This window comes from Pseudorasbora parva, chromosome 7 (assembly GCF_024679245.1).
Source record: "Pseudorasbora parva isolate DD20220531a chromosome 7, ASM2467924v1, whole genome shotgun sequence".
NCBI classification, from domain to species: Eukaryota; Metazoa; Chordata; class Actinopteri; order Cypriniformes; family Gobionidae; genus Pseudorasbora; species Pseudorasbora parva.
Genome location: NC_090178.1, coordinates 3152076 through 3164936, shown reverse-complemented (window position 1 = coordinate 3164936; position 12861 = coordinate 3152076). Strand labels below are relative to the sequence as shown.

At 38.0% G+C, this 12861-nt stretch overlaps 1 protein-coding gene across 1 annotated transcript in view; it reads right to left on the bottom strand.

Moving 5' to 3' along the window:
- The window catches only part of LOC137082531 (inactive phospholipase C-like protein 2), an 89091-nt gene that overhangs the window by 43511 nt on the left and 32719 nt on the right, over nucleotides 1-12861 (bottom strand). Inside the window, exon 2 of the mRNA XM_067447772.1 lies at nucleotides 8017-10503. Coding sequence (XP_067303873.1) covers nucleotides 8017-10503 — 2487 coding nt within the window. The remainder of the gene's footprint in view (nucleotides 1-8016; nucleotides 10504-12861) is intronic.

Here is a 12861-nt window from a genome sequence, read left to right as displayed (position 1 = left end):
TATCATTATTATTAATATTTCTTTTATTTCCCTTAAATACATTTTTTGGTGTGTAATATTTTGATATATTCTTCTTATTTAGTAGTTATTAATATTATTACAATTATTGATAATAAAGTATTACTGCAATTATTATATAAATAAGAAATAAATATAATTAATAATAAATATTTGTATTATACATATTATTATATAACTAATACAATTATTACTATTATAAATATTATTATAATAAATAATTGCTATTTTATTATTATAAATGTGATTAAAATAATTATAATTACTATATTATAATGATTATTATATAAATATAAAATAATAATTATTATTCATATTTTTTATTATATTTCCTTAAACACTTTTATTGGACACTAACATAACACTTTTATTGTAGAAAGTGTAATATTTTATTTTATTTTTATTTAGTAATACAATTATGAATATCATTAAAATTATTATTAATAAAGTATTATTATTAAAATCTCATTATATAAATAACAAGAATTAAATATCATTTATAAATATTTTTATATTGTTTATATATTTAATAAATTATTATACATATTAAATAATAATAAAATAATTCATATTATAATAAATATTACTATATAATTAATAAATACTATATTATAATTAATGTTATTTCAATATAAAATGATCATAATAATATTAATAATTATTTTCATATTCATCTAAAAAAAAAAAAAAAAAAAAAAAAAAAAATCACAAAAAACGAAACCGAAAGTTTTATCAGAAACAAATCACTTCGATTTTTCCCTAAATTATGCAATATTATTTCAAACCTGTTCAATAATACATACTGTGCATGTATCTTTAAAATGCAATTATATATTTTTATTTCAAGCAACACTAAAGTCACATGACCTTGTCAGGTTGCATGTTTAAATCACTGTGGTTATAATCTCAAAAATAAATATATTACTTTGGTTAAACTCATTGCAGTCCAATCAAATAATGATTCAATAAATAAAAAAAATGATGGCTCATAATATGAGAGTATATATGAGAGAGCTGGAAATGGGAGTTCCAGTGCATTGCATTGTGGGATATAGTATTCCCTGCAACAGTGTGCTGTTCAATAGTGCACATCTGGCAAATATATTTATCATCCGATTATTATATGCATATTGCATGCCACACGTTATATTTTGTACATGCACGCACACACACACACACACACACACACACACACACACACACACACACACACACACACACACACAATGCGCAGCAGAAGTAGGAACATGACCTAGTTGTGGGCGGTGACGAGAAAACAAAACCAAACCGATGGCAACAAGCTGCCGACTTCCCCATAGTGAACGTCCACGAACAAGAAATGCAATAGGAAGTGGTTTTAGTGAGTCTTCTACAAAAGCACTGCTCTAAATGAGGGAGGAAGACGTAATTTTTCTTGTGAAAGGTCCTCTAGTGAGTTTAAAACACAACAACAACATTAAACAGGGGCTCATTTACACAGTATAAAGAGTAAACGCAGCAGAAGCGCCTGGAACCGTTTCCACAGGAAGAATGCAAAGTAAACAGAAGTGTTAAAATAATGTACAGTGTGTTATCAATAAAAGCGCTCATGCTGAAGTAAAGCAAACCCCAAAGCAGGAGAGACAAGCTGCTCCATTCATCCTCTGATTTAAAGCATTTAAAACTTACAATAATTGAGGCATCATTATATGATGTTAAACTTAAACAATATTTCTGTTAATTCAAACTGTTAATTTAAATGAACTGATTCTTGATTCAAAACTCATTTCATACATTTTTGTCGGCATGGTCTGAAGTACTACTGGTCAAATATTACTCCGCTACAGTGAAAGTTGTAAAAACAGATTTTTACTGTAAAAGTACAGAAGTATTTGTTTTCAAAAGTACATGAGTGTAAAAGTAAATTTCCTTTTTTATGCCAATGCATTATTTTATTATAGTTGTATAAATGCACATTATGCCATCATGGTTTAAGCCAGTCAGTGACGCTCCATCTGACACACTAGCATACGACTAACTTAAACTCATTTAAATACTTGTAGAAAAGTTACAAAGCTGCTGTCACTTTAAGGCCGAATGCACGGATCCAATACACTGATACACATCTGATATTCCCCCAACTTAACTCTTCTCTTTCTCCCAGACGTTTATATTTTTTATATTTTGCACCAAGTGTATGCCAACTAAACTAATCTTGATTTTTTTTTTTTTGTAAACTGAAACATATTTTCAAAGTATGGCTATGGGTACTAGGGGTTGCACCGACTAGTCGACCTTAATCCTCTGTCATGACGCTTTGAGCTTGACGTCGACTAGTCGCTGGCCTATAGAGGGTGCAACAGGATAAGCAATTCCTGACACGCAGGCTCTGTTTTGAACATAAAAATGACAAATAAATGCATACTTCAAGAGCTCTCCACAAGACATGTTTGATTAACATCTGGATGCTCAAAATTGATCGGGAGAATGCAGGCTTATTGCTTATTGTACACGTAAGTTAATCATCGCACTAAACTGTGTGCTGCATTGCAACACACACACATAGCCTGATCATGTGGAGACCGCGCGCACCTCACACAAACCATTCAGTAGCAGAAATGTATTGTCAACACTGTTCTGTGATTTATCAATAAAATAGCTTAGAAACTAAAAAATCTAGCATATCGAATACCCTGAACGATATTCTGTTTTAACATCGACATCACGATGTGCGCGTGAGCGATAGTCACATCGCCGGAACATGCGATGTGAAGGGTCGTACAGTAAACACGAGTTTGTTGCTGGAGTGAGCCTGCACTTTGATTGGTTCGCTGTGCCGCTGCTCACCGCTCACGGCCAAACATTCACTGCTAAAATGCGCCACAAAGAGGATCCGCCGCCACCGCCGGCAAAAAAAAGAAAAGAAAAAAAAAAGGTTTGTACCAAAAATCATCTTTTTGGGACTATTTCGGCTACAAGAAGGAGGATATTGGAACAAAAAGAGGTCCTTTACATGGAGTGTCTTGTGGCCACAAAACAAGAAGACACCACCAATTTGTCTGATCGCTTAAAATGGCACCACAAAGATCTTTACGATAAATAAAAAGCAGCGCTCGACAATAACGCAAGTAGATTTTTTGAAGGGACAAGTGAAAGATAATTTTACTTGCCTGACGGACAAAAGCCTGATTAAAACAAGAAATAATTAGCGAATCACCAAATGCAAGAATGTTTGTGCATTAATTTAGTGTAAGTGGCGATCGATAGTGGATAATAATATATGATGAACTGTTGATAATAAGGTCGCGCTGTTCACGCTCGTGCAGCCTCTCGAGGAGAAATCACAACACTAGAGCGTTTTCCTGAAGACCATTACGACTGAAAATGACACTGATTTATAATAATAATAATAATAATAGATTTTATTTATAATGCACATTTCACAGCAACAAGAGTGAACGATTCAGTGTTTGAATGAATCATTTGAATGAACGATTCAGTGACTCACTCATTAAGACGTTCACCTGTTGCCACCTACTGGAGGTTTCATGTTTACACATAATTTCCAACATTTCTTTTTGTCACTTGTAGTGAAGCTTGCTTATTAGTGAAATTATTCATATCATGGAATGGTAATTATTGACTTTAGCCTGGATTGATGCCTCTCAATATCGCAATATACATAGTTGGGGGAAAAAAATTCGCAATGTAATTTTTTCCCAACATCGTGCAGCCCTACTACATACTGTTGCTTAGCTCATAATAATAAAAAAATGAGTCTATTATTGTCTTGTTTATCGTCAAAAGCTTAGTTCAGGTATCAACAATGCCTCTGATATTTATAGATATGTGCATTCTTAATGCAACAGACCAAAAACCAATGAAAGGGAAACAAATTGAAGCACCATCTGTGGTATAATCTTAAGACGACTGAAAAAAATATTTCCTGACTTCAAAATCTTCTCAGTGCTTTCCTGTTATAGGAACACACTCCTTTCATCCATGAGACGGCCTAATCTCTTCTTAAGGGAATATAATTGACACATGCCTCAGGACACACTAACCCGGTGTTATGCAACATTTTCCACATTAAATATTAAAACCATTTTGGCTGATCTCCTACCTGTAGCCTATATACGAGTACATTTTCAGTTCTCGTGGCTAAAACAGGGACTGCAGTTGCTCTCCGGACTGTTTTTGTGCCAGTCTGACCAGTTGCGCAACATCGAGGAATCACGACTGATTAAAATCAGCACTTTTTGTTTTTTGTTTATCAGTGCCAGAGAGATTTCAGTTCAAATGCTCTTGGCCTTGTGAAGAGAAAAGTCCTGTAAGCTTCTCAGGGTCGACGTTTCATTTCAGAAAACTTTCTCACGCTATGAAAAGAAGATACTTGTCACAATGAAATAAGGCTGGATAGTCTTGGCACACTGCGAACTAAACATTTGCTGAGTCGAGTCATATGCATACTTTGCAGACGCTGAGCGGGTGAATCACAAAACCTCTCCAGATCATATTTCACCTAAAAATCTAAGAAATTATAATTTCTTTAGTCATTCTACAAACAAGACCCTAGCCCACCTAAATCTTATTAGTTACCATAACGCAGATGTTTTGTTTAGATACAGCAATAATCCCCCCCCCCCCCCATTATATTAACATGGCATCCCATGAAAAAAATCTTTCACCAAATCTAAAATAAGAAGTATATAGTAAAAATGTTTTGAATATACCTAAAAATAAAATCAACCCCAATATTTCATTATCATAATGCAATATGAATTTGCATTACAGGAAGGATGGTATGAATTTAATTTATGCATGTAATTTATTTTTTTATTTTTTTCCCAAATATTGAATATATATATTTTTTTATTTAAAATGTATTTAATCTTATTTTAGATTTTGGGATTAATGCAACAATATCCACCTAAGCATGTTACCTGTTGTGTCTGCATTCACATGATCCACCTTTTTTCGCAACATGGAAGTAAGCTTTATTGTTTTGTAATTTGTGAGACTTTTAATTCATTAAAGCTTATAAATCAATGTTTGTGTGTGTGTGTGTGTGTGTGTGTGTGTGTGTGTGTGTGGGGGGGGGGGGGGGGGGGTTATAGAAGCATTTGATAATTTAGGCCCCGTCCACACGAAGCCAGCGCTTTCCCAATCCGATCTTTTTTTTTTTCCTCGTTTCAAGAAATATTTGCGTCCACACGAGATTACCGAAACTGACTAAAAACGATGTCGTTTGCATGCCAGGCCAGTGTGTGGCGCTGTAATTCTGCCACAGAAATACACTAAAAACGGAGAAGAAGAGTTGTGGCTAGCAGGGGTATAGCAAAATCTCACAATAAAATAACTAAATATATTTGCTACTTAACAGATGTGTTTTATTAATGCCTACACCAACCCATAACATACCCGATACAAACCTCGATATGGGGGGGACAAAACAGTTTTATTCTGTACAGTATTCTGTAGCCTATTTTGCCATCAATACCATATATCTGCATGGTCAATAGGCTACTGCCGACGTTTTCTTTGCGGTACCAATAGGCAATATATATTTAACATGAAGTATAGGGCCTCCTGTACATCAATACCAACAGAAGCGCCGCGTCAGACACGCTTCTGGTGTGCAAAGAAAGAGAAAACGCCACGCAGCCGCCCCGCGGATGACGCAACAGAAACGCCACGCTCACACCACGTTGCCAGCCGGTTGGGGAAGCTTCTTGAAACACTTACGGCAAATTGTGTGGGTCTTGTCAACTACACGATTGCCATCCTTGTTCTCCACCGGGTAGCTGAAATGTTGCCATACTGCTGACTTAAAAGTTGGACCTGGACAGGAAGGATAATTCTGGGAGTTGGAAGGGGTGTGTCGCGATTCTGCCTCCTCACATCGCGATACAGGTTCGTGGACCTGCGTATTGCGATTTCGATTTCATATCGCATATCGTTACAGCCCTAGTAATTAAACGAGGCGATATTGATGTGCGCATGCCCAGTGCCCGTAGTTGTATCCCTTAACTCTTAACGGTTGTATTACCGTGCTGGACGTAGTGTGATGACATCACCATTTCAGAAAATATACGGATTCGCTGTACACACGAAAACGAAAGAAGATCGTTTTCAGATTTATCCGCTTTGGGACCCGGTTCCAAACAATAGCGGATTCATGCTTCTAAAACGCCGGATCCGTGTGGACGAAACGCTGATACAGTACAAAATATATACGTATACAGCTAAACGTGTCTCCGTGTGGACGGGGCCTTAGGCTTGTGGTTGCCAGATTTCAACAATTTTAATCCTCCAATCAGAGCTTTTCTGTTAAAAGAGCACATCTTATATCCAGTGAAAAACTTTGCAAACCTGGCAACCATGTGCATGAAACTCTCTCTCTCTATAAACAAGCTGCATTACAATCTCCATTTGAGCCTTTCTGCTTAAAGTGCCTATCAGTTGTGCATCTAAATCTGCCATCAAATCTTCAGTGATGAACTGTAATAAATCCAAACATGATCTCTCAACTATTCGATTGTGCTGATTAACTGCACTTACACAACCTCCGTGGGACAATACAATGTTTTTCTATTAAAACAACAGAAAAAAGACTAAGTAATGTGTGATTTCAAGTTTCTTATTTTTCCATTAGGCCTATATGATAAAGAGCCTATAATAAATAATTAAACTAGATGAGGTAAAACTAATCATGCATATGGGTTGACATTCTCTTGATTTGTGCTTATAGGTGAAAGTGCAACAATAAATACATTTCTCAAATTAAAACAATCCTTGTGATTATAATTATGAGAAATATAACTGGGATTATCAACGCAGCATAAACGAAAAATATTGACGAAAAAAAGACTAAAATGTAATTTAATCGACTAAAACATGACAAGGTTGACTAAATATGATAAAAACTAAAAATCACATTTGACACAGGACTAAGACTGAGACCAAATAAAAAAATAGCTGACGAAATGAACACTACTGCAAAGTGACCACCACACAGAATATGAAGAATATCAAACACCTAAAGTCCTAAACCTGACAAGGTACCAACATATCATCTAATTATCATTATCGCAAAAATCACCGAAAATATTGAGATATAAATGTGTCAATATCGTACACCACTACAAACAAGTATGTTTATGATCATGAAATGAAATTAACATAAGTTTACAACTAGTGAGCAACACAAAGCAGCATAACCGACTGTTTTTGTCAAGGTAAAATAACTGGAAGCGAATGACACTAGTACACATTCAATTTACAAATGGCCACAGCTTTCATAAAACAAGGTGGATTAGTTCATCCAAAAATGAAAATTCTGTCATTAATTACTCACCCTCATGCCATTCGAGACACGTAAGACCTCTGTTCATTTCAGACACAGATGAAGATATTTTTGTTTAAAATCCAATGGCTCAGAAAGGTCCATCTCACATTTAAAAAGCCCATCTCACTACAGTGGTTCTACAATCATTTTATTAAGGGCCAAGAATAGTTTTTGTGCGCAAAAATAAAACTAAATCACGACTTGCATAATAATGGCTCATGACTTCTCATCTCTTCATCAATGATTGTAGAGCCGCTGTAGTGAGATGGGCTTTGTGACGACGTCTTTAGTGCCTTTATGGGTCTGAGAGAGGAAATGACATTGGTGTCAATGAAGGCCTTTCTGAGCCAACACGAATATCTTCATCTGTGTGTGAAGATGAACGGAGGTCTGACGGGTGTCCAACGACATTAGGGAGAGGAATTAATGACAGAATTTTTGGGTGAACTAATCCTTTAAGGTGATGATACACAGGGCAACTTTTTGAGAAATGTTGCCATCAAATGGCAACCAGGTGAGACACAGGGCCCAACCTTTTTTAAGTATCCAGATAGAAATTTGTTTCCCATTCTCAAAAGGAAAGTGCCCAAGCAACATTGCTGAAAAAGTTGTACTGTGTATCCACACTTACTGGCATTCACTTTTTCTCAATGAGTTAAGTGTTATCTCACCTGCATGTTCTCTCTGAGATCAGTGGCCTCCCGAAGTGGCTGTGCCGCAGATTTAAAGACTTCATCTACAGCCTTGATTAGAAGTATCCTCATAGCGGCGTATTCCCGACCTCGCTTACTCTTTCGGACCGAAAGCCCCCTTTTGTGAGGCTTGCCTCCACCACGCCGGTTAGTAATGGCTACATGGACAAAGACCCAGGCATGTGGAAGGACTTCACCTGTTAGCGACTGAAGGGGAATGTGGCGGAAACCTGGCTGGATGCATTCAAAAGGAATCGTGTACTGACCAATAAACTCGTCTCCAATGTAGTCGTCATCCAGGACGACAAAGCGCACCATTGCAAGTTCCGGAAGGTTAATCTGGAACTCGAAACTCTCATCAAAAATGGGGTTGTCGCCATTCTGATGGACCGTTTTAGTCCTTTGCTCTGCACAATCTGCAGGTATGCCATGAATTTCAACGTAAACGTATGGATCCACAACATCGCCTTTGGCGCCTGAGCCCTTGGGTTTGGGTAAGTTTTGTCCGCTTATGATCTTTATGTGGAGGAGCTGTGGGGACACTCCTGGAACCGAGTCTTTAGTATTGGCACTGAAATAAGACACCTGCTCCCTCATGATAGCTGGGCGTAGAACATAACCACAGTTGCCGTTTTGTCTAAACCAGCCAATGTTGAGGTCCATCATGAGGCCTGGTGTTTGATAGTTCATCGCTACTATTTGACAGCCACATTTCCAAAAGTCCTGCGGGTTCATGTTGCTGGAGTCGATTCGCATCGGGCTTGGGTAAACCCTTGCTAGGAACTTCTTGTTGTAGTTAACAAAGTCGCCAGGGTGGTCCGTCGCACAACGACTGGCAAAGACCTCATTGAAGGAGCAGAGCTCCCAGTGCTTCTGGTTCTGAAACGCAGTTTGAAAATCCTTAAAACTCACTGACTTGCATAGGGTTACCATGTCCGAGAGATCCTTGGAGAGCTGGAACTTTTTGGGTTGAACGACCGTCTGTTGGTCGCTGCCCTCGCTGTTCATCCGCTGAGACATTTCTGCACCCTCGTCCTCATCCGTCACTTCACCTTCGGAGCTGGTGCAGTTGCTCGCCAGCTTTTTTCCTTTCAGGAGAATCTTTCCCTTTAAGTCCGAAGGGGACGGAAGGTAGTTGTCCTCTAGGTTAGGAGGATCCGAGTGGATTCGGTCTCCGAGTATTTTCTTCAGGTGCTGAAACATTACCTTCTGCTGCTTCAAGGAACAATGGTTCTCCAAGCAGAGGATCAGAGGAAAGTCAGAGGCCACGAAAGCATACTTGCTAATGATGTCGATGACGCAGCGAAAGACGATTTGCGAAGTCATCGTATGTCCCGTGTAAATGAGTGGCTCATTATCGGGACCGTCCCACACGTCAAGTTCTACGCTCCTGCAACCCATCTTTAGGGCACGGATGTACCCGGTAATGTCTGAGGGACCCTTGAACTGGTCCTCAATCAGGTACGTATTGTGAGAAGAGTTTATGTAATAGTGAGAAAGGGGTTGGTTCATGTCTTGGCATACTGTTTTTTGCTCTGGATCAAAAATGTGGCAGTCCGCTGACATGAGGTAATTAGTAAACCCATCCAGCGAGAGCCATCCCTTGAGTTGCCCTTCCTTTGAGGGTTCATACTTCTGAATAACCTCCACGCTGATGTCTTCGCTCACCTTCGCCATGCCTTGCTCCGCCTCCAAAAAGATCATCAAATCCTTGGTGTCGAGGAACTCCTTGTTGCTCGAGAACTGCACCAATAGAAAATAGATCTCTGGTCTCGTGCAAAGGTCGTGAAAGACTTCGATAAACTCCTCCTTGGTCACGTCCGACCGGGTTTTATCCTTTGCCTTTTGCAACTCTTTGAACTTCAGCTCTATCTTGACATTTTTCACCCCAGGACTTAAGTTCTTGATCAGCTGCACGGCCGAGCAAAGACTAATGCATTTTCCGCCAATGATGTCCGCTTCATCGAATAGGTCACCCAGCCACGACGCACGCATGTTGTCCTGACAGCTCTGAATCATATTAAGAGTGTGTTTTCCATACGATATCAAGTACCTGAGTCCAGTCACCCATATATTTGCTACATCAGCTGAATTTGCCACTAAATCAAGCGACTCGTAGCTCTCCCCGTAGATGATAGAGAATGCACAGTCCTCGGATATCTGATCCGAAATTCCATTGGCCCTGAAGGTGTCCGTGTTTTTACCGGTTCGCACCTCTTTGATTGATTTTACGTCGATCTTGGCCTTGTCGGACTCTTTCTTGGACGGCTCCCAGCGCAGAGACTGCATGTCGGCATCTAGGAGGAAGTAGCGTTGGTAGACTCTCGAGTTAGAGCGCACCTTCCTCAGCTCAGACCCATCCACCATTGAATTAATGCAATCGCTTGCACTGCTGATTTTCTTCTCTGTTGGCATGCTGCTGAACGACACCGTCTTTTTCCTTTCCTTGCACCTCCTGGAGCCATCCTGGAAAATAAAAGTGATTTATCATCAGTATTGAACTACAGCAGTATAATATGATGAAAATTCATGGAGAGCCATTACCATTTTGACCAACTAAACATTCAGAAGGAACACTCTCAAAAGCCTTTGATTATTCATGATTTTATTTCACTTTCAGTAACATTGAATGCCGTTCATAAGTTTGAGATTGGAAAGATTTGTTAATGCTTTTAAAATAAGTTTCACCAAGCCTGCATTTATTTGATCCGAATTTAGTAAAACAGTGAAATATTATTCCAATGTATATCATTGGTTTTCTACGTGAATATCTATCTATCTATCCATCCATCCATCCATCCATCCATCCATCCATCCATCCATCCATCCATCCACCCACCACACACACACACACACACACACACACACACACACACACACACACACACACACACACACACACACACACACACACACACACACACACACACACACACACACACACACACACACACACACACGTTTTAAACATTGAAAATGGTAAGAAATGTTAGTTGATCATCAGATCCTCATCTGAGAATGATTAGTGAAGGATCATGTGACACTGAAGACTGGAGTAATGATGATAAATTCAGCTTTGATCACAGGAATAAATCACACTTTACTATATAGTCACATAGAGAACAGATGATTTACACTGGAATAATAACATTAATAACAGCTTTCGTGAGCATAAGAGACTTAAAAAAATAAAAATGTAATTAAATATTTTTATTATATATATTTTTTAAATCATACAGATCCCAAACATTTTAACAGCAATATATTTACGTAATTCATTATTTATAGATTAGATAGATAGATAGATAGATAGATAGATAGATAGATAGATAGATAGATAGACAGACAGACAGACAGACAGACAGACAGACAGACAGACAGACAGACAGACAGACAGACAGACAGACAGACAGACATCAACATCCTTGTCAAACAATCCTAACTTGTTTCAATAAAAATACACATGAAATCAAATTTCAATTTGAATATGTATTCAAGCATTCAAGTGCATCATTTGCATATTTAAGACCAGCAATGTGCATTACAGTAAATAGAGTCTATATTGATTACATGAAAATACATTTGTATGTATGTAAAGAGGGTAACAACATGACAATACAAACTAGAGTTTCCTGCTTCAGCGCTGCTGGCGTACTGACCGAAAACAACAACATCAATGTGTCCTTTTCTTTAACACCACCATGAGCCTAGAGGCAGGAAAATATTGAGCTACACCAGGCTTAATTAAGAAAATAATTAAAGAGAGAGAGAGAGAGAGAGAGAGAGAGAGAGAGAGAGAGAGAGAGAGAGAGAGAGAGAGAGAGAGAGAGAGAGAGAGAGAGAGAGAGAGAGAGATTAAGTCTTCACTGGGGTATGTATGGTCTAAGAAAACGTAATTGAAATGTTCTTTTTGATCACACATCTACTTAACTTACAGCAGAGTATAATTTTTGAAGATTTGGATCATGAGTACTCTGCATTACATACCAGAATGATTTGTCATATCGATTATGTCATATCATTCGTTCACATACAAATGACATATTGTTGCATCACCCATCTTTAAGTGTGTGTAATGCTCAGAATATGCAAAATTATATTTGGTTGAGCAGAAACTGAAGCATTTGCTCCAGGGACCAAAAGCCCCAGAGACGACACGGACAGATTATATAACACAGACACATCCATTCATTCATTTTAATTAGACAACTCTCAGCTGTATCTATTCCAGCATTGAACAACAATAAATAAGACTACATTGAGAGTTGTGTAGCTATAATCTGCAAAACTTTCCAAATTTCAATTAGTCAAGTAAAAATGCTAAATGTGTATGCCAGTCTCTATCCAGCACACTACACGTGTCCTACATCTCTACCTGCTCATATACATCACAAAACATCTTAAGGATACAAAACATCGTATTCACAAAACAACAAATACATTTCTGTGTTTGTTTTCAATCCTCAAATAAAAGGTTCGAAACACACGATCCGAATCATGAATCGATTCGCTGATTCATAACCATTTGAATCTTTATTTGAGGATTGAAAACAAACCCAGAAGAGAAGCCAATGCTGAATAAAGTCGTAGTTTTTGTTATTTTTGGACCCAAATGTATTTCGGATGCTTCAAGAGACTCTAATTAACCCACTGATGTCTCATATGGACTACTGTGATGATGTTTTTATTCCCTTTCTGGACATGGACAGTATAGTGTGCATACACTTGCATACGCTCTCAGACTAAATATAAAATATCTTAAACTGTGTGTGAAGATGAACGGAGGTCTTACGGGTGTGGAGCGACATTAGGGTGAGGAGTTAA